The sequence below is a fragment of the Choloepus didactylus genome, chromosome 1 (assembly GCF_015220235.1).
Source record: "Choloepus didactylus isolate mChoDid1 chromosome 1, mChoDid1.pri, whole genome shotgun sequence".
Lineage (NCBI taxonomy): Eukaryota > Metazoa > Chordata > Mammalia > Pilosa > Megalonychidae > Choloepus > Choloepus didactylus.
In genome coordinates, this window is record NC_051307.1 from 199,978,364 (window position 1) to 200,000,449 (window position 22,086).

General features: G+C 37.0%; 1 protein-coding gene across 2 annotated transcripts in view; it reads right to left on the reverse strand.

Annotated features, from left to right (window-relative positions):
- Positions 1-22,086, reverse strand: part of SMARCC1 (SWI/SNF related, matrix associated, actin dependent regulator of chromatin subfamily c member 1) — a 243,667-nt gene that overhangs the window by 35,039 nt on the left and 186,542 nt on the right. For both annotated transcript variants that reach the window (XM_037849833.1, XM_037849824.1), the window contains exons 22-25: positions 14,976-15,031; positions 13,368-13,482; positions 12,547-12,701; positions 1,636-1,770 (exon numbers count right to left, since the gene is read on the reverse strand). In XM_037849833.1, the coding sequence (XP_037705761.1) occupies positions 1,636-1,770; positions 12,547-12,701; positions 13,368-13,482; positions 14,976-15,031 (461 nt within the window). The remainder of the gene's footprint in view (positions 1-1,635; positions 1,771-12,546; positions 12,702-13,367; positions 13,483-14,975; positions 15,032-22,086) is intronic.

Consider the following 22,086-nt stretch of genomic DNA (forward strand, 5'->3'; position numbering starts at 1 on the left):
GTATATGGGGTGTGTTTCTGGGCAGTCAGGGAGGGGTGGTGGCCCTAACAATGAAATCTCCCTAGTGATCCTAGAGTTTTAAAGCTGCTGCAATAGTCTAATCCTTCAGTTCAGTCCTGCCACAGTTTGTCTCTGCCACTGACCCACAAGTCCTTGGTATTGGCGTATGGCTCCTGAGACTTGCAAGTGGGCCCCTCTTCCAGGCTGTGCACCCCAGGTCCTCTGTTGAGGGATGACTGTGCTATGTCACAGGTTGATGTTTATTGTTTGTATTTTGGGTTGCCAAATGCCAGTAAAATCCTTATTTGTCCCTCAACATGTTCTGCCAATGCTTCACATCCCAAGGAGAGAAAGACATGAGGGAGAAAGGAGCTTGATTAAGCTTTACACAGCCTTCTTCCTGACTCAGGACTTCTAATCTCCATCTTACCATGGTCCTTACACTATCCAGGTGTCTTAGGGCCTCCTAGGTAGGTGGTTCTTATCTCTCCCTCCTCTAAATCAGTCTCCTGGGTGATCAAACACCTCTGGTGTTTTATCACCCAGCCCATCCCAGCCCTTAAAAAACCTTACTATGCTTTGTTGTGACAGAATTGACTTCTAATCTCTCTCCCCTACCACAGTTGCTATGAATAAAATCATCCTTGCCTGTTTCACATTGTCCAATGCAGTTATTTCTTTGACAGGATAAAATGAAAATGGGCTACTTACCTCAGGGAATCTGACAGAGGACTTACTCTGACTTGCTTTAACAAATTCAAATAGACTTGAAAGTAATCAGTCTTCTGGGATAGTTTAATCTACCATTTAGGAGGGAACCAGTGCCTCTAATTAAGATTAAAAAGTCAAAATAATCAGAGAAAAATCCGCAAATAATTCTTCAGTTTTAGCCCATTGCTCCTTCTCTAGTCAACTAATATTTAAAAAACTTCTCACAAAGAGTTTTATCTGTTTCTCATAAGATGCAACTGAGATAACCAAATGTTCCCTGAGTCTAAGTTTTACTTACTTTTTATTATTCCCCTTCTCATTTTTGGCTTTTTCCATAATTCCATTGTTCCTGACTAGGCCAAGTACTTATGTCAAAAGTTTCTGTCCCAATGAATGCTGCTTAGGAGTTTAGCATAGGCCAATTCTACATACAGGAGAGGGAAGGGAAGAGTGGGAGAGCTCAAGGATCAGACCTGAGGAGAGGGTTAAGGAGGCTCACACAAAATGAGGCTACTACCTCAAGAGGAGATTAATTCCTACTTCTTGAAATTGATATTGAAGAAAGGGAATCAAGAGAATCCTTAAATTAGATAATGAAACTACTTATGGATTCTACTTTGTTGTTATCAGGTAGATAATGCAGTAAGTCTTAGAGCCAACTTTTGTAGGGGGGAAGAATATTATGGCTGCATGTATCTGGAAAGCCAAGAGATATAAGAAGCTGAGGTTTAGATAATTAGTTTCACAATGAGATCAGTTCCTCTTATTTATCATAACTAGCTGATAATCCTTTTGAAACTACAACACAAAACAGAAGATAGCCACAGAGACCAACAGAGTAGGATACTATGTATTTTATCTAACATAAACTTTAGGAAAGGTGGTCAACAAAACCCTCTAAATTACAGAATTCCCCCCACTTACAGCCTCTTTCTCTCTGTCCATGATCGTTTCCAACTCCTCAAAGTGTCGAAGTTTGATCTCCAGTTTCTTCATTTGGGTCTCAACCAGGAGAGCTACCAGGGACTTGATTTTTCTTTCTTCCACGGCAGCCAAGTGCTAAGAGCAAAAGATGAATCAAATTATTTAGGTAAATATTTGCTTAAAAAGAGTAACAAAATGCTGAAGTAACTACTCAAAGTGAGGACTGTGTCATTCAGAATAATGCCCTAAACTCCCCCCTTGTATGTTTCTGCAAAACACTTGTTTCAACTTAAAATAACAACTGTCCCTGAATTTCTGATCCTTATAGAGTCTAAATGAATCCCATGGTAAACTACTCCGTTCAGAGAGCCCATCAAGGAAGGGAGGCTGAAACAGGGCCCTAATGAGAAAGAGAGACCACACATGGTGGTGGTAACCACACACACCCCCCCTTCTCATTCTCACCTCTGACTGATAACAATTCCCTTTACCATCCTTCTTCCCACCCTATGGATTTTTCAGCTGTAGGCAGGCAGCAGTCTCTCTCAACACCTGAAACTCAGATGCAAAATCTCTGCCTTCTCTCTGATTAGTGAAATTGTATGCCAGAAAGAGGGGTAGAATAATTCTTCCCATAGTTTGAGGATAGGGAAAAAGCAGGAAAAACAAATACAGTACAAAGATAGGTTACTCTGAAAGAATGGGCCACTCCAATGGTAAAGAACTGGAGATGAGTCTTTCTAGTTTTTCTTGTCTACTAAGTAGTATAGGGAATAAGAAGCCATATCACCCACAGAGGATGAGATTCCCTTTTCTGGCCAAGGCCCTGACCTTTTCCAGAAACCATCAAAATGCTTCCCCAACAAACTCTCAATACCACTTTGCATATACTTCTATTATTATCTTAAGAATTTATGTGCCCACCTTATTTCTACACAAAGTTCTAAGAAAGACCATGGAGTAGCTATTATTATTAAGCTCTATGTTTCCACAGAATGGAGAAGGAAGTGACATGCGGTAGGAGTTTAATACAGGTTTTTGGGAGCTAAATTGGTAGTCATAACATTTAAATGAGAGACTTTATTTTCAACTTTGTATAGGTGAAAAAGAAATACATAGTCTTATAGCTACAAAGACTCATCTGCAGGAAGATTCAGAAATGTAAAGCAAAAGGTGATGATGAGAAAGTTTTACCAATGAATCTACTTCTGTTAATGAGCATGTTTACCTCCCAGAACTATAGTAAGAGCTATATCAAAAACACCAAAATTTTAAATAAAGATACTTGATCCTAAGCCTATCACTGTACAGTATTATACAATTTATATTTTTGACTAAGAGAACTATGCCCCCCCCCCAAAAAAAAAAGTTTCCCTCTTACTTCTGCTAGCTAACCACCATTTTAACCATTTTAAAGTGTGCAGTTCAGTGGCATTAATTGCATTTACAATGTTGGGCTACCATCAACACCATCCATTACCATAACTTGTTCATCACTTGAAACAGAAATTCTGTATCATTAAGCAATAACTGTATTCCCCCTCCCCCCAGCCCTCTCCCATCCCATAACCTCTAATCTACTTTCTGTCTATATGAATTTACTTGTACTAGATGTTTCATAAAGGGTGAATCATACAATATTTGTCTATTTGTGTCTTGGTTATTTTATTCAGCATGAAAATTTCAAGGTTCAGACATGTAGTATGTATTAGAACTTCATTCCTTTTTTACAGTCAAGTAATGTTCCATTTTAAATATATACCACATTTTGTTTATCCTTTCATCCATTAATGAACACTTGGGTTGTTCTCCCCTTTTGTCAATTGTGAATAATGCTATTACGAAAGTTGGTGTGCAAATAATTGCTTGAGTCTCAGCTTTCACATCTTTTAGGTATATACAGAGAAGTGAAAAGTGAAAAGAAAAGCCAGGTCACATGGTAATTCTATGTTGACTTTTTTAGGAAACACCAAACTGTTTTCCATAGTGGCTGCACCATTTTACATTCCTATCAGCGATGCATGAGGGCTCCAATTTCTCCACACCATACTAATACTGGACAAAATATAGACTTTAAATGCAAAAAATGTTATATAAGAGAGAAAGAAAGACATTATGTTAATAAAAGGGGTAATCTACCAAGAAGAAATAATCATAAATATTTATTCTCCTAACCAGGGTGGCCCAAAAGACATGAGGCAAACAATGGCCAAACTAAACAGGGTAACAGACATCTCTTCAATAGACCCATCAATAGAATATCTACAGAGGACCAATAAGGAAACAGAGCTTGAATAACATGACAAACGAACTAGACTGAACAGAGGAATACAGAACACTGCACTCTTAAACAGCAGGATACACATTATTCTCAAGTGCTGATGGATCATTCTCAAAGACGGACCACATACTGGGTCACACGATAGGTCTCAATAAACTTAAAAAGACTGAAATTATACAAAGCACTTGCCTTGAACGTAAATAACAGAATGAAGCTGGAAATCAATCAATCACAGGCAGAGAACTAGAAAATTTACAAATATATGGAGGTTAAACACCACACTCTTAAACAATCAGCAAGTCAAAGAAGAAACTCCAAGAGAAATCAGTAAATATCTCGAGACAAATAAAAATGACAAGACAACATATCAAAACTTATGGGATATAGTGAAGGCAGTGCTGAGAGGAAACTTATAGGCCTTAATGCCTAAAGCAACAAGGAAGAGCTAAAATCAAAGAACTGCAAACCTTGAGGAACTAGAAAAAGAACAGCAAACTAATCTCAAAGCAAGCAGAAGAAAAGAAATAACAAAGATTAGAGCAGAAATAAAATTGAGAACAAAAAAATAATAGAATGAACAAAACCAAAAATTCGTTCTTTGAGAAGATCAACAAAACTGACAAACTCTTAGCTAGACTGACAAAGGACAAAAGAGAGAGGATGTAAATAAAATCAGAAGTGAGTGGAGACATTACTACTGACCCCACTGAAACAAAAAAGATCACAAAAGGATACTATGAACAACTGTATGCCAATAAATTAGATAACCCAGATGAAATGGACAATTTATTAGAAACAAACAATCTACAATTACTCAAGAAGAAACAGAAGACCTCAACAAATCAATCACAAGTAGAGACTGAAAAAATCTCCAAAGAAAAGCCCAGGACTAGATGGCTTCACAGGGGAATTCTACCAATCATTCCAAGAAGAATTAATACCAACTCTGCTCAAACAATTCCAAAAAATTGAAGAGAACGCTACCTAACTCTTTCTATGAAGCCAACCTCACCCTAATACCAAAGCTTGATAAAGATATTCAAGAAAATGGACCAATCTCTCTAATGAATACAGATGCAGAATTCCTCAACAAAATACTTGCAAATCGAATCCAACAGCACATTAAAAGAATTACACACCATGATCAAGGAGGTTTTATTCCAGTTATGCAAGTGTGGTTCAACACAAGAAAATCAATTAATCTAATAAACAATGTCAACAAATTGAAGGGGAAAAATCAAAAGATCAGATTGACTGATGCAGAAAAAGACACTGACAAAATCCAGCATTCTTTTTTGATAAAAACATTTCGAAAGACAGGAAGAGAAGGAAACTTCCTCAACATCACAAAGGGCATATATGAAAACCCAACAGCTAACATTATATACAGAGGTGAAAGACAAAGCTTTCCCTTTTAGATTGGCAATAAGACAGGTATGTCCACCATCACCACTGTTATTCAACACTGTGCTAAAAGTTCTAGCTACAGAAATTAGGCAAGAGAAAGAAATAAAAGGCATCCAAACCAGAAAGGAAGAAGTAAACCTTTCACTATTATTAGGCAACATGATTCTATATTTAGAAAGTCCTGAAAAATCTATGACAAAACTAGTAGAGCTAATACATGAGTTCAGCAAAGTGATGGTTACAAGATCAACTTGCAAAACTCAGTAGTTTCTATACACTAGTAACGAGCGATCTGAGGAGTAAATTAAGAAAAAAAGTTCCCTTTACCATAACAACTAAAAGAATCAAATATCCAGGAACTAATTTAACCAAGGATGTAAAGAACCTGTATTCAGAAAACTACAACACATTGTTAAAAGAAATCAAAGAAGACCTAAATATATGGAAGGACATTCCCTGTTCATGGATTGGAAGACTAAATATTGGTAGGATGTCAATTCTACACAAAATGATTTACAGAATCAATACAATTCCAATCAAAATTCCAATGGCCTTCTATGAAGAAATGGAAAAGCAAATTATCAATTTATTTGGAAGGGTAAGGGGCCCTGAATAGCCAAAAACATCTTGAAAAAGATGAATGAACTTGGAGCACTCAGAGTTCCTTCAAAGCATATTACAAATCTACAGTGGTTAAAATAGCATGGTACTGGCATAAAGATAGACATATTGATCAATGGAAACCAAACTGAGATTTCAGAAATAGACGCACACATTTATGGTCAATTGATATTTTTTTTGCAAGGCTGCCAAGTCCACTCAACTCAAGAGAACAGTTTCTTCAACAAATAGTGCTGGGAGAACTGTCTATCCATATCCAAAAGAACCAAAGAAGACCCCTATCTCACACCTTACACAAAAATTAATTCAAAATGGGACTGCCTCAAAACTGAAGACTTGTGCTTCAAAGGACTTTGTCAAAGAGATGAAAAGGCAGACTACTCAAAGGGAGAAAATATTTGGAAACCACATATCCAATAAGGGCTTAATATACAGAATGTATAAAGAAATCAATACAACTCAGCAATAAAAAATCAAACAACCCAATTAAAAAATAGGCAATAGACTTGGATAGACACTTTTCCAAAGAGGAAATACAAATGGTTAAGAAACACATGAAAAGATGCTCATCATCACTAGCTATCAGGGAAATGCAAATCAAAATCACAATGAGGTATCATTTCATACATATTAGAATGGCTACTATTAAACAGAAAACTCTTAACTGTTGGAGAGGATGTGGAAAATTGGAACATTTATTCAGTGCTGCTGGGAATGTAAAATGGTGCAGCCACGTTGGAAAATGGTCTGGCAGTTCCGTAATTGACTAAACATGGAGATACCATATGACCCAGAAATTTCCCTCCTAAGTATATACCCAAGAGAAATGAAAACATTTCTACACAAAAATGTGTACACAAATGTTTACAGCAGCATTATTCATAAGTGCCAGAAGTTGGAAACAATCCAAATGCCCATCAATGGACAAATGGATAAATAAAATGTCATATATCCATACAATGGAATGCTATTTGGCCATAAAAAGGAACGAAGTACTGACACATGCTACAACTTGGATGGGCCTTGAAAACATTAGACTAAGTGAAAGAATTCAGTCAATTACTAGTCATATAACTTTAGGATAGTCAAGTTCTTTGGGTCTGTTCTACTACATCTATGAAATGAAGCTGAGTTCAATAAACTCTAAAATCACTGTTGTATTATACATGAAACATCTTTGTTGTCAGGGCTTAAAGTACCTATCAATTCAGGCTGTAACCCATAAACAAGCGTAACTTGTATGCAAGTCAAAGTACAAAAGTAGAGCAATAAATTTATGTGTCTTAATTGTGTGTTCCTGTGTGAGGGAGACACATGTAGAGACACAGGGAGAGCCAAAGAGAAAGGGAAAGAGTTTCATGACAGAAAATTGAAAAATAAGATATGCTCTCTAATAACATTTCATTTAATGGACTCACTGTTCAAGGTTCCATCTCCAGCATTTTGTACATATACTTTAATATTTTTCTTTACCTTCAAACTAAATATACATTCTAATGGCCTAAGTCAAATGAGTGTGAGGCTCAAGATTCATGGGTCAACAGAAGATTCCCCACAGCATCTCTTAGTACTACCATGTCCTGTAATTAAACTCAATGGAAAACTACAACAACCCAATCCAGGCAGGACTACTAATGGCCAGAAACTTCAGCAATGAAGGTTTGGTTTATCCTACCAGGCAAAGAACCATGGCCGGCTGAAGAGCTTGCTGAGCGTAAAGGGACATGGAATGGGTAGTGGAAGAAGGTAGTGCTAAATATGAACTATGACCACGTGACTAGTTACAGAAACGAGGACCATGATGGCATGGATATTTCCCTCTTGTTTTGTTATGACTGTATTTTTCATTTCATAGTATTTAAGTTACAGGAAATCAAGTTTAAGAGTAAATGTTATCCAAAGACTTGCACCCTATTCTGGAGAGATTTAGTTCATTTCCGGTTGTTCGTAGGACAGCTGAAGACTGTTAGGCAAAACATATGTCTTCAAATGTGTTCTGTTTAGAGATTAAGAAAGGTTTAAGGTGATGTGTACAGCTGCCAAGTTGACAAGGGGTCGACTGTGATGGTTAGGTTCATGTGTCAACCTGTTCAGGTGATGGCATCCAGGTGTCTGGTCAAACAAGCACTGGCTTCACAGTTATTGCATGGACATTTATAGCTAGTTAATAAAACAGAAGGCTGGTTTATTAAATTGTCAGCTGACTGCATCTGTGGCTGACTATATCAGTGAAGGGCATGTTTTCTGCAATGAGAGAATTCAACCAGCTGGATTTAATCCAATCAGTTGAAGACTTTTAAGGGAAAAGAGAGAGAACCTTCTTTACTTCTTCTGCTAGGGAGTGTCTCCTCAGGAGTTCACAGAACACCTTCATCAGAGTTGCCTGTTTGCTGGTTGGAATTTGGACTCGTGCACCCCCACAGTTGTGTGAGACACTTATAAAAATCTTACATTTACAGGTATCTAATGTTGATTCTGTTTCCTTAGAGAACCCTAACTAATACACCAGACCTTTTCAACCAGAACAACAACAACAAAAAAGACTATTAAAATCTTAAAACATTTGTTCCCACAGCATCTTGACTCTCAGCCTCAGGCAAAGAAAAATACCTGTTTCAGAACGAAAACATAGGTGTGGCTTTTATGTAATAGCGATTATAATTTTTCATACATAGTAATCCTACAAAGGTTTTAAGATATTTCATAATCTGATAAAGAGGCCCACTCCAAGTAGAAAGCAGGCTAAGAAAGCCACTCAGCAGCAAAACTGAGCTATTTTTTAAATGGAAAAGAAAGGATGACTCCAGAGCGCAGAATCAAAAACCCAGGGAGCCCAGCCAACAGATAGGGAAAATAATTCTAAGGAAGTAGGACTGTGCTCTGGTCAAGAAACTGGAAACATGTGCCTGGGTGTATTTCAGAAATGCTATGAACCAGTTATTTTCTGTGCTTCCCACTTTCTCTCTTCTTGAATGGGAGTACAGTTATTCTATGTGAGGTCTTACCAGAGTTAACGTCAGTCCACAAATTCTTCAAATTGACAACATCAACACAAGGAGCTGTGTCTGAATAACCACTCCGGAGGAGTCTCATCTATACATGGACCTGACTGAGATGGTAAGAACTCGGACCTTTAATCTGAGACCGATGTCCTAATGGGATGAAAACTTTTTTTTTTTTGGGGGGGGGGGCAGGTTGAGGCTCAGGAAAGGATGCTTCTTTTAAATGTGGGACAAATGTAAATAACTTGTGGTGAGAATCCAGACTGTGGCGGTTAAAGATGGCATTCCTTCCATCTGGAGGTGGGGTTTATATCCCCTTACCTTGAATTTGGATAGGACCTGTGACTATTCTGACAAGTAATGCAAGGTAGAAGTGATGTTGTACAAGTTTTCAAGGCCCAGGCCATAAGAGATGCAGGTCCCCTTCTTATCGTTTGGGACACTTTTCCCTTAAATCTGAAGGAAAGATCATGGTTTTAAGAAAACATGACCTCTGCTCTCTTGGAAAACTGAATCATACTGCTGGGGAAAAAATAACATGTTTCCTGGATTTCTGCTTTATTCCAACAATAGTTCTAGGAACTTTCTTCCTTCTAAAACCTAAATGCTCAGATGGAAGGGAGCTAATGATGCTCCTTTTCACACACACCTACTCTTTCAAGTGGAAGAGTTCACAGATTGCCAGTAGGTACATGAAAAAATTGACATGCTACTGGAGTCCCTCAAATGGCAGCTATAGGGAATATCCCAAAATCACGACACTCCATCTATTTAGGAGCTAGACCTAGAACTAGAACCTTTCATTACTACTCCATGTCAAAGAGCGAAAACCGATTTTAACATATCAAGGAAAATGCTTAATAACAAAGCTGCTCATAGAAACAGAAGAACAAAAAAGAAGAAGAAAAAACTTGGATTAGCTAGATAAGTTGTACTAATTATAGTAATTTAAGTGAATTCCTTACCCTTTAATTACCACATACCATAAAAATGATTATGTGTGCTGTGAAATGTATCAGATCCAGCTGTCAAGAGACATTTTATTATCATACCAAATAGTTCATGTATGCCAAGTCGTGTATCAGAAGCATCTGTATCACTTTCACAAATCAGAGGGAAACATACGTGTTTTGAGAATGAAGAGCTAAGTGTACAGTTATTAGAAATAAGACTGAAAATTTAGTAACTGAATTCAGTAAGATGAAGGAGGGAAAATTCAGTAACCTGGACAGAAAATATTATTTTTATACCCTTCTAAACCTTGCATTGAATATCTAAGGGCTAGGCCAATTGTTCAATAAAAGCAGTTTCTCTGTAAAGCAGCTGAACAATTGTTGCAAGGCAGTTACCAATGCACAGTGTACATACTTTTGTGGCCTAAGTTGCACATATTAACAGTTATGAGGTCAGAGGAAAATGTCATGAAGATTTTAAGACAGTATACCATTTTAGGTCCTTCCACAGCAACACGTAATGAAGCACAGCATAGTAGTATAAAAAGGGAAAATAATGAGTTAGAAGAGTAGGAGGACAATGCTCTGTGGAAGAGAAGAGTATATTAAAACATTCAACTGGAGATAAGAGCAAGTGGTTTCTGTTTGGTAGAAGTGGAAGAAGTATTTCAGGAAGTACAGGAAAGAAATGAGGCTTGACAAGTAAGAAGGGTCCTGATTGTGAAAAATCCAGAATTCCCTATTAAAAAGTTTGGAATTTTAGCCTGGGGGGGGGGGGGTTACTGAAGTATGTGACATGTTCATATTTGCATTTTTAAAGATTCCTATCCATAATCTATGATTCCATTTATATGAAGACAAAAATTCGAGAAACTAATCCATGGTGTTAGAAGACAGGCTAGTAATTACCACTGGGGGAAGGCACAGTAAGTGGAATGGAGTATGAGGATGCTGATGGGGGGTTGGTAATATTATGTTTCTTGATCTGGGTGCTGGTTACATAGGTGGGTTCAGTTTGTGAAGATTCATTGACCTGAAGACATATGTTTACTTATTTAAATGTACGTTATACATCAATAAAATTTTTTTTTAAAAAAAGATTACTTTGGCTGCAGGATGGAGAATAGGATGGGGGAAAAGAGGCAAAAAGAAGATGAGAGGCTGAGCTAAGGGAGCAACAGTGAGGTAGCACATTAACAGAAGAAATAAAGAGCCATGAAGGATCTGGTTGCAGAACAGCTATGAAAAAATGAAAGAACAAGAAGAGTTAAAGACCTCAGGCTGCAGGTCTGAAGACTGGGTACATGGTCGTGCCACACCGTGAGAAAGAGCACACAGAAGGGAAGCTCTTGGAGATTCTAACTCATTTATACAACCAGAAAATATGCCCACTCCTTAGGGGCTTCTAAGACTGTTGACAATAGTATTAATAAGGAAGTAAGAACTTGGGCAGCAAAGAGACAAGTAGATGCTCAAATAATTTGAACTGGCAGAAGACAGTATAAAAAAAAATTCCCAACCAAAGAGAAAAAGCAAATGTGAAACAACAGTCATATTGGTATCTATATTAGTACTCACTGAATCAAGTGTGTACCTTAAAAAATTCCTAGAGGTTGCGGTGATATTAGTAGAGAGAAACCTAAAATTGAGCTAAAAACCATAAAGATCAGAAGATTCTTTCTTTAGTAGTCTGAATATGCAACATCTCAAGCTACTATGTAATAAAAATCAGTTGGGTTACCTGTTAGGCTCACTGACTGTTAACTGTTTACACTGATCCTCTTGCCATTGCCTGTCAACACCACCTCCTCAACCCAACTGATAGAGATAAATGGAGAAGTGGCTCACAGTGGCTAATGGTCTGGGGAAATTAAAGACCATGAAAGAGCCTCTTTACTTATCGATCAAGAAAAGGTATAATGGCCAACAGTTCAAGATAAAATGATCAGGAGTGTTTTAAATAATCATTGAATCTTGAAATGTGGTAACCCATAAAGGCAGGAAACTTAAGAGTAAAATGGAGAAGGGGTAAAAAGATTTTAAAAATCTTCATATATTCATTTCTGGAATGCTTTAAAAGGCTAATTTAACACAAAGTGGGAAAAACAACATTCTCCTGTCTTCTAAAATATTCTGTGTAGCTGATACTATGTTATAAATAGAGAAAACCACCCACAGAAAAGCTGGCAAATTCAAGAAGGAAAAAAGCTATTTTCAGTTCCCCCTCTTCTCTACTTTCAATCTGTAAAAGTAGGGTGAAGTATTTATGAAAAGAATTTTTGTCTTAAAAATGATAAATATTTCAATCTGGTAGAAATTAACAGGACAGTCCAAGGCAAGCTCTGCCGCAAATTTAAAACCAAAAGACAATCATTCCTTTAAAGAGCCTTCAAAACCCGCCTTTACTTCTTGCAGCCTTTATAAGTTTAAGAGGAATGCATCAAAGAAAGTCATCTATTAGGACTGGATCCATTATTTCTACCATCCTCTTCCTGTCTGGATTTCATAACCTAGAACTGTCATTCAAGCAAATAGTCATCTCCCATTGGGTACAAAGCTCTTTATACTAAATGCTCCCAGTTACTGAAAAACAATACAACCATTCATGGCTTAAGAGAGCTCTGGAAAAGGGATGTCAGGGGCAAACCTTGGCTTTAGTTGCAGCTGAGGCAAGGGCAGCTGCTGCAGCTGTGGCCACATTTCCTTCAGAAATTTCATGTTCTACTTTCTTCTTTCCAATATCACTTTCTCTTTCTTTACATGTATCAGTGAGTTCCTTGTTTTCTTCAGCCTCTTTTTCTTCTGAAAAATCAGAAACCTTAATTATTAGAGTACCCAGTCTCAATCTTATTATTAAATCTTTATTATTAGAGTGCCCAATCATACCTCTCACCTCTGCCATGTAACAAACTAGGACCGATGTTACAAAGAGATCTCAGTGCCTTCCTTCAAGATTTTGCTAAACCATTAACATGTGTTTAAGTCTATTTCTGTTCAGAATGGATTTTCTAAATTGTACACTCTTTCTTCCCTACATTTCTCTAAGCTCTGTGTGTAGTTCCCCTGGATATAAACAAAAATTCAGGGGAACTAAGCCATAAGACTCATGTGTTCATGTATCCATCAATGAAATGCTCCGGAAAACCTTAGAGCCCAGAAGCTGAGAACACAGTAGTTCAACAAACCCACTGAGAAAGGCACAATGGGATGCATCAGCAACTGACACAAAATAAAATGGCCCAGCTGTCTGGTGATTTCAGTCATATTGCACTTGTTTGTTTATATACTACTGAAAACAAGAGGAAGAAAAGCTAGCCACTAGCTTTAGAAGTGTTATGTGCTTGTAAAATTAAATTCAAATGCATTCTTATCATTATATGGAGTAAGAAACATCAGGAATACTTGTACACAAAGTACCTACATTTCTCTAGCGCCTTTATAGTTTTACACAATAAAACTTCAAATTACCTGATTTAATATCCTCACTAACTTCACTATCCTGTTCCTTCTCACTGTTTTTTTCATTTTCTCCATCTTGTTCTTTATCACCTTCCTCCATTTCATTTTCACCTTTATTTTCTGCCTGAAGAGATACAAAAGAAGAGGTTAAGAAGTGAACAAAAAAATGATCCTTTATATAAGTGATATTATATATTATCTCAGACTACTAAAAGATTCTACTACTTTTGGCAAAAAGTGAACGAGGTTCAGAAAGGCCTTGGACACAAGAGCTAGGAAATAATTTAATAAATTCAGAAAAATATGTTTCACTACTTCAATACTTGAGTGCTCACCAAGACTTTATGCCTCCAAAGCACAAAGTCCCTGCGTTCTTGGCTTCATCTGCTTTAAAGGCAGGGTTACAATTTCCAAAGGAATGTCAGGGGAAGGAACTGACAGTATTCACTGATTAAATAGGTCAATAAAAAAACATAGTAAAAAATTACTATTCCTCAAAAGGACCAAGAGCATTTAAATTCCACCAAACACGAAGGATGTTGAAATGGTGCCAGAAAAAAAGATTGACACAGCCCTTTAATAAAGACATTTCCTAATGGTTTTAGGAAGAGCCACAAAACAGCAGCTGCGTTCATGCACTGAGGACTGAAACCCTCAATTTCACAGGTCAGTATTTGGTATCAATTGCTGATTTTGAAATCTCTGTGACCTTGGACAAATTATGTAGCATCGACTATAGAATGAAGACACTATCACTAACTTGAGGTTGTTTAGGAATTAGATGAAATCATAAATATAAAGCATGTAAAGCATAAGGCATAGTATTTGGAACATCGTAAAAAACTATAATCAATTTTACTGTTTTCCTCATCCTCTCTCCTTATCTACATATAATTTAAAAATACCATATGTAATCAAGGCCTTAAATCCCTACTGGTATATATTCAGTCAAAGATTAATGGCTCATTGTGTACTATGGAAGTGTGGGGGATACAAGGACCCAGACCCTAATCTTGAGGAGGCTGTCAAGTCTACTTTCTGCCTAGTCCACTTTCTATGAAACAACAATCAGGTCACAAACATACTGGAAAATCTAATTCCCTCCGGATGCTGGCTTTAGTGTCTCCACTCCCCCACCACTTAGCGCTTCCATTCCCTACTGTACATTTCAATCTTTCATACCTCCTTTTTTAAAACCTAGCTCAAATGTCATTGCCTTCTTAAGACTTTTCTAAACATTCTTCTGCTGGCAGTTAATTCTCCTAGAAAATCCCTTAATATTCTGTAATTCTCTTTTAACTAAAGTATAGGATTTAAAACCTACAATTCAATATTCATAAGAATCACAACTTTTTGTATTCATATACCCAAACATACCCCAGGCTGCAAAATGTCCACAGAATGAATAAATGAGAAATGTCCTAAATTATGCCTCATGAGAACTAAACCTTAGACCAGCAAAGTCCAAGTGGCTGATAGAACATTTATAGTCCCCTAAGAAGGGCTCAAAAAATCCAAAACAAAACAAAACAAAACAAAACCCAAACAAATATGCTCCAAAAGACATGTTTCTTGTGGCTTCTCTGTTGTGGGAGAACTCAAACACAGAAACTTCACCTTCTCATGCTGCTGACCATCAGTGTCTGTTTCCATTTTTTCCTCTTCAGCAACTTCTACAAGTAAAAGAAAAAGTAAGAGTAAAGCAATAGTGGAAAAAGTAAAAGCTATTATATAGCCATGAGTGTGTTTGTAATACAACTACACAAAATAATATGAATTTCACAACCATAACATATACATATGATACATATTCAATACATATTATTCAGTATTATTCAATACATAACAAAACATTCTACCACTATATTAAAGTTCAAAAACAGGTGAAAGTTATCTACAGTATTAGAAATCAAGAGGTAAGGAGAGTGACAGAAGAGCTCAAGGGGAACTTTCAGGATATGAATAATGTTCTGTTTTTTGATCTGGGGATTCCTTACATGAAGTGTTCTATTTGTGAAAATGCACTGGATAAAACACTTAGGACTTTCACTTTCCTATATGTCTAACAATAAAAATTTCAAAAATTAAAAAACAAAAAGAAAGAAAACGTGTTTTTATTAAACAGACACTTACTGAGTATATACTTCGAGTCAGGTACTAGCAAAGAATGCCCAGCCAAACTTCACTGAAATCTCAAGAAAAGCAGAAGCAAAACCTCTGCAGGACAGTTTCTACAAAAGGACTTCCAAGTAATGAGCTCATGAAGATCAAACCCCAAGAAAGAAAGCCACTAAGACCGAGAGCAGAAACATTAACCAACAGATTTAGAAACTAAAGAGAGCCAATATTAAATCTATTAGATCCTAAATATAGAATACCTACAGATACAATGTGTAAATTAAAAAAAAAAAAAAGATATCAATCAACAAGAGAATATTAGAGATGATCAGAGACTTAAAGAAAATAAAAGATCAAAACAGATTTGCATAAATGAAAGTAAGGTCAAACAGTAGATTAGATCAGCTGAAGAAAGAATTACAGAACTGGAAAGCATCTAAGTAACTCAAATGCAGGACAGGAAGATGGGAAATATGAAAGCATGGAAAAAAATGTATCAGGCAAAAACAAATTCAAAGAATGGTGGACTTTTCATGGTACTGTTAGTCAATATACCCATTAAGAAAAGAACATTATTAGAAATAGAAAATAACAACATAAAGAAGAATAGGTTTAACTCACCAGAAAGATATTAAATTCTTATACTTTTAGGAAGCTATCAAAAGTGTCAAAATATATATAGTCAAAACTGACAGAAGGGCAGGGAGAAAATGAGAAGCTGCCAACACAGTGGGTGACTTCAACATGCCTCTCTCAATGAATACCAAGATATACAGTGACTGTGACAATAACAGGATGATTCTAATATATGTACAAATACAGAATCCTCCAACCAACAATTAGAGAATAAATATGAATAACTTCAAGCTTACATGAAACTTTTAGAAAAGAGTGATTGCAAATTAAGTTGGAAAGCAAGTTTCACATATTTCAAAATATCAGTGCCATACAGACCAAGTTCTCTTCCCATGATGCAATGAGGTAAGAGGTTCAAAATATAAAGTTCTCTGTGCTTGGAGATTTAACTGGGAAATACAGTAGTACTTAGATGGGAATAATAGACTAATATTTGCATTAGAAAAGAAAAATCGATCAAAATTAATGAGTTATATGTTTTTACTAAGATAGCAGAAAAAGAATAATTGAATATAGAAAGCAGGGTGATAAAAAAGATGATACAACAGAAAGAAAAAATATGCACAAAAGGTGGTTCTTTGAAATGATAATAAAATTGACAAATTTCGAGTGTAACCATTCAAGGAAAGAGAGGAAAGACACAAACTATATTAGAAATGTGAAGGTCATAATTTTTGATAGAACAAAAGTAAAAGGAAGAGACAAAGTACTCTGAAGAACTTTATGCCAATAAAATTGAAAAATTATATTACATGCACACTTAATAGAAAATGTAATTTTACCACAATGATTCAAGAAGAAAAAGAAGTCCTGAATAGTTCAAAAATGATTAGAAAACTTGGAATAACTAAACAATTTAAAACAAATAAAAACAGAAAATAGAAAGTGTTGAAGAGGATTTGGAGAAATAGAACACTCATTCATTGTTGGTGGGAATGTAAAATGGTGCAGCTGCTGTGAAAGACAGTTGGGCAGTTACTCAGAAAATTAAGTACAGAATTACCATATGACCTGGCAATCCCACTTGTCAGTTTATATCCAAGAATTTAAAGCAGACTTGAATAGATATTTGCACACCAATGTTCATAGCAGCATTATTCACAATTGCCAAAAGATGGAAGTAACCCAGTGTCCAACAACTGATAAAAAGATAACTAAAATGCTATATATACATACAATGGCATATTATTCAGCCATAAAAAGGAATGATGTTCTAATACATGCAACAAAATGGATGCAACTTGAAGACATCATGTTGAGTGAAAAAAGCAAGACACAAAAGGACAAATATTATATATGATCTGACTTACATGAAATAATTAGATTAAGCAAGTTCAGAAACTGGAATATAGAGTACCAGGGGCTGAAGTGAGGGTAGAGATAATGAGATAATGCTTAAATTGTGTAGGATTTCTATTTGGGTTGATGGCAGTTTTGGTAATGGAGGGTGGTGATGGTAGTACAACATTGTGAATGTAATTAACAGCACTGAATAATATACTTGAATATGGTGAAAAGGGGAAATTTTAGGTTGCATATATGTTACTAGGATAAAAATTAAAATTAACACAAACAAAATCATAGGACTGTATAACACAGTGAACCCTAATGTAAATATGGTCTGCAGTTAACAGCACAATTATAAAATTGTTCCTTCATGAAGTGGAACAAACATACCATGCTAATGCAAGGTGTTAATAATAGGGTGGTATACTGGAACTCTGTATTTTATGCATGTCAATAAGAGGGGGTGTATGGGAGCAACGTAGTTTTTACATGAATCTTCTGTAAACCTTCAACCTCTCTAATTAAAACACACACACACAATAATTTAAAAAAAACAAAACAAAAAACAATGCTAAGTGAAAGAAACCAGACACAAGTACTATATTTTGTAAGACTCCATTTATATAAAATGTAAATACAAATAAATTTAAAGACAGAAATAGACTACTGGTTTTGTAGGGCTGGGTAAGGATACAGACATTGAAAGGTGAGTGCTAAGGTATGGGGTTTTTCTATTTGGAGTAACAAAAATGTTCTAAAATTGATTGTAATGATGAATGCTGAACTCTTGTGTATAACCTGGTCAGTCCCTGTAACTTCAGGTATCTGAGTGACACCTGAGACTCAGAGCTAGAGTTTGGTAACTATGAATGTCAACATTAAGCCATACAGCAAATGTTAAAGAAGCTGAAAAAGATATCAGACTTTAATTAGAGATATAAATGAAATGGCCTTCATTAGGACTAAGGTAAAACAGACCAAAGGGTAGAGGATGATATTGACTGTTTTAAAACTTCAACTTGTGTATGAGGCCAAAGGTAGAGATGTTTATTTGGTTGAAAATCTTTATTTTCTGTAGCGTATTAAATAATTTAACTTATACGGATTGAGAACTGATTTGTTTGTACAGGTTAGCGTGAAGCCTCAATACATTACAGAGTAATTTGGGCAGATGTTCAAAAAAGTATTTGAAAAGCTCCCTTGAGGGACTAGGGAAAAATGTGGAAATACTCAATTTACCTACCTGGGAAATTCCTTATATTCTAGCAAACATTGGAGACTACCAATTTAGTGGGCCGAGCCCTTAATCTCCGGCTTGCCCTTATGAAGCCTGCTACTGCAAAGGAGAGGCTAACCCTACTTATAACAGTGCCTAAAAGTCACCCCCAGAGAAACTCTTGTTGCTCAGATGTGGTGTCTCTCTCTAAGCCAACCTGGCAAGTGGACTCGCTGCCCTCCCCTCTACGTGGGACATGACTCCCAGGCAATGTAGGACACGACTCCCAGGGAATGAGTCTGAACCTGCCAAAATGGGACTGAGAAAGCTTTCTTGACCAAGAGGGGGAAGAGAAAGGAAACAAAAAGTTTCAGTGACTGAGAGATCTCAAATAGAGTCAAGACATCATTCTGGAGGTTATTCTTATGCATTATATAGATATCCCCTTTTAGTTTTTAGTGTAATTGGAATAGCTAGAAGGAAATACTTGAAACTGTTGAACTGCAACCCAGTAGCCTTGTTTCCTGAAGACAAGTTTATGGTCTACAGTTAACAGGACAATTATAAAATTGTTTTTTCATGAATTGTAACAAACATACCATAGAGTGACCATGTGATTGTAAAAAACCTTGTGGCTCAAACTCCCTTTTATCCAGTGTATGGACAGATGAGTAGAAAAATGGGGACAAAAAAGTAAATGAATATGGGGGGTGGGTTGCTTTGGTGTGTTCCTTTTTACTTTTATTTTTATTTTTATTTTTGGAGTAATGAAAATGTTAAAAAACTGACTGTGGTGATGAATGCATAACTATATGATGATACTGTGAACAACTGATTGTACACTTTGGACGACTGTATTGTATGTGACTATATCTCAATAAAATTGCAAGAAAAAAAAAAAAAGGCTTGAAAATCAGCAGGCCCAAGGTGGCGGCACAGGGAGTTCCAGGGTTCAATCCTCCAGGGCATCTAGTAAACAGCAACGGATTGGGGAACTTTGGAGAGCACACGCATTGTACACCAGCCAGGAACGAGTGGAAGAGCGAGACTGATAAATTGCAGTCAAGAGCTGTGAGTAAATCTTTCCGTGCTGTGGAGGCTGAGGCCCATGCTGTACGGGCATGACAAGCTGACTCAGGAGTCACTCCCTGGTGGGAAACAGACACTGTCTCTTCTAGGATCAGGAGGAGGGAGACCCGGCCAGGCACCAGTTGCAGCTCTTAACTAGCAAATCTGGAACACTAGATATCAGCTCCAAGCACAGATAAATTTATAGTGCACCCAAGAAAGAAAGAACCCAGAAGCACAAACATTGTTATGGTCTCACTAATACGATCTAACTATAATGAGCAAACTCTGGGAGTTAAATTCAAGAGCACAAGTTATCAGGAGATAGAAAGGGGAGAGATTGGGCAATGGATGCTTAAGGAATACAGAGTTTAATAAAGGTTGATTGTAAAGGTTCAGAAATGGATAGCATAATACTGTGTGATGGGAGCCCAATACTGTAAGTGAAAGTAACAAAGCAGAGTGTGAGTATGGCTGAAAGAAGGCAGCTAGGGTTGTGTATGTCACCAAAAGGAAAGCTAGAGGATAAAAACTGGGACTGTATAACTTAGCAAAATCTAGAGTGGATGAAGACAATGGTTAACTGTAGAAATATAACAAAGTTCTTACATGAACTAAAACATACATCATTATTACAAGGTTTTAATACAGGGTGGTATATGAGGAAAAACACAATTCATGCACTAAGGTTAACTATAGCTAACAATAACATTGTAATATTCTGTCATTAATTGTAACAAAGACACTATACCAAAGCTAAAGCTAAATGTAAACAACAGAGGGATATAAAGGGTATGGGATTTTTTTGGGGGAAGAAATGATAAGGTTCTCATTGATTGTGCTGGTGAATGTATAGCTATGTGATTATACCAATAGCCTCTGATTGTACACTTAGGATGGATTGTATGGCACATGAATACAACTGTTAAAAAAAAAAAAAAAAAAAAAAAGCTATTACAATACTCCACCCCTTCCCAACCAAAAACAAAAACAAACAACAGAAACAAGCACCCTGTACCCCCAAGGTCACCCAAAATGTAGTTCCAAGCCTCAAGGGCCCTGCTTCAACTTTAGGTCATAGGATCACTGGAAGGAAAAGTCACAGAAACCTTGAGACAAACCCTCAACTTTGGGACCCATTGGTGCCTTACACCAAAGGCCACCAACATGGGCACTAGGCCATCTCCGGAAAGGGTGGCACAACAGCTCCTCAAGTCCTCCTCACGGCAATTAAAGACTGAGGGTGCCTGAGGCAGCATATGGCTCTGCTGACTTCACATATGACCGTCAAACTAGAGGAGCATCAGGTAACACTTGATATGGCAGGTAACATTACTGATTTCTTAATTAACACTAGAGCCACTTCCTCTGTCCTGAACTGCCATTCTGGACCTACCTCCACTCGGACTTGCCGAGTACAGGAGTAATGGTAAAGCTAAAACAAGGACCTTTATTACTACTCTCCTTTGTAAGCTTGGAGACATTCTAGAGACCCATCAATTTCTCATTGTCCCTGAATGTCCCACCCCGTTTCTAGGGAGAGCTCTTCTTCACTCCCTGGGGGCACCACCTTAAGACTAGTAGGCCCAGCTAATGGTAACTTCCTTGTTTGCCTCCAAGTCCTTACTAGATTGAGGCCTCTCACCATCCTAAAAGAGATCCTTGAGCAAACAGATCTGTCTGTCTGGGATGGAGGCAACCAGGGGCAAACGCACCAAGTAGCCCCCATCCGCATACAGGTCAAGTCTGGAGTGCCCTTTCCCCATCAAAAGGATTATCTCCTCAAGCAGGAAGCAGCAGAAGACCTCCAGCCAATTATTGAGAAATTACTTGAAAACCAACTCCTAATCCTGTGCCAATCACCCTGCAGCTTCCATCCTCTCTGTGAAAAACTCAACGGTACCTATCGGCCAGTACAAGAACTAAGTACCGTCAATAATTTTGTGAATTCCTATCCACCCAATTGTACCTAATCCCTATACCCTGCTAAACAAGGTGCCAGAATGTGCCTCCTACTTCTCAGCCCTAGATCTTAAAGATGCATTTTTTTTGTATCCCTCTTCACCCTGCTTTTTCTTTTTACTAGCATTGCTAAGATTTCTTTTTCTTAAATCTGCAATTTTATTGAGATATATTCACATACTACATATTCCACCCCAAGTATACAATCAATGTCTCATAGAATCTTCACTTAACTTAATTGTGTAATTATCCTCTCCAATACTTACAAATCAAAATCTTAGAATCAAAATAATTTTGTGAATTCCTATCCACCCAATTGTACCTAATCCCCATACCCTGCTAAACAAGGTGCCAGAATGTGCCTCCTACTTCTCAGTCCTAGATCTTAAAGATGCATTTTTTTTGTATCCCTCCTCACTGTGCTTTTTCTTTTTACTAGCA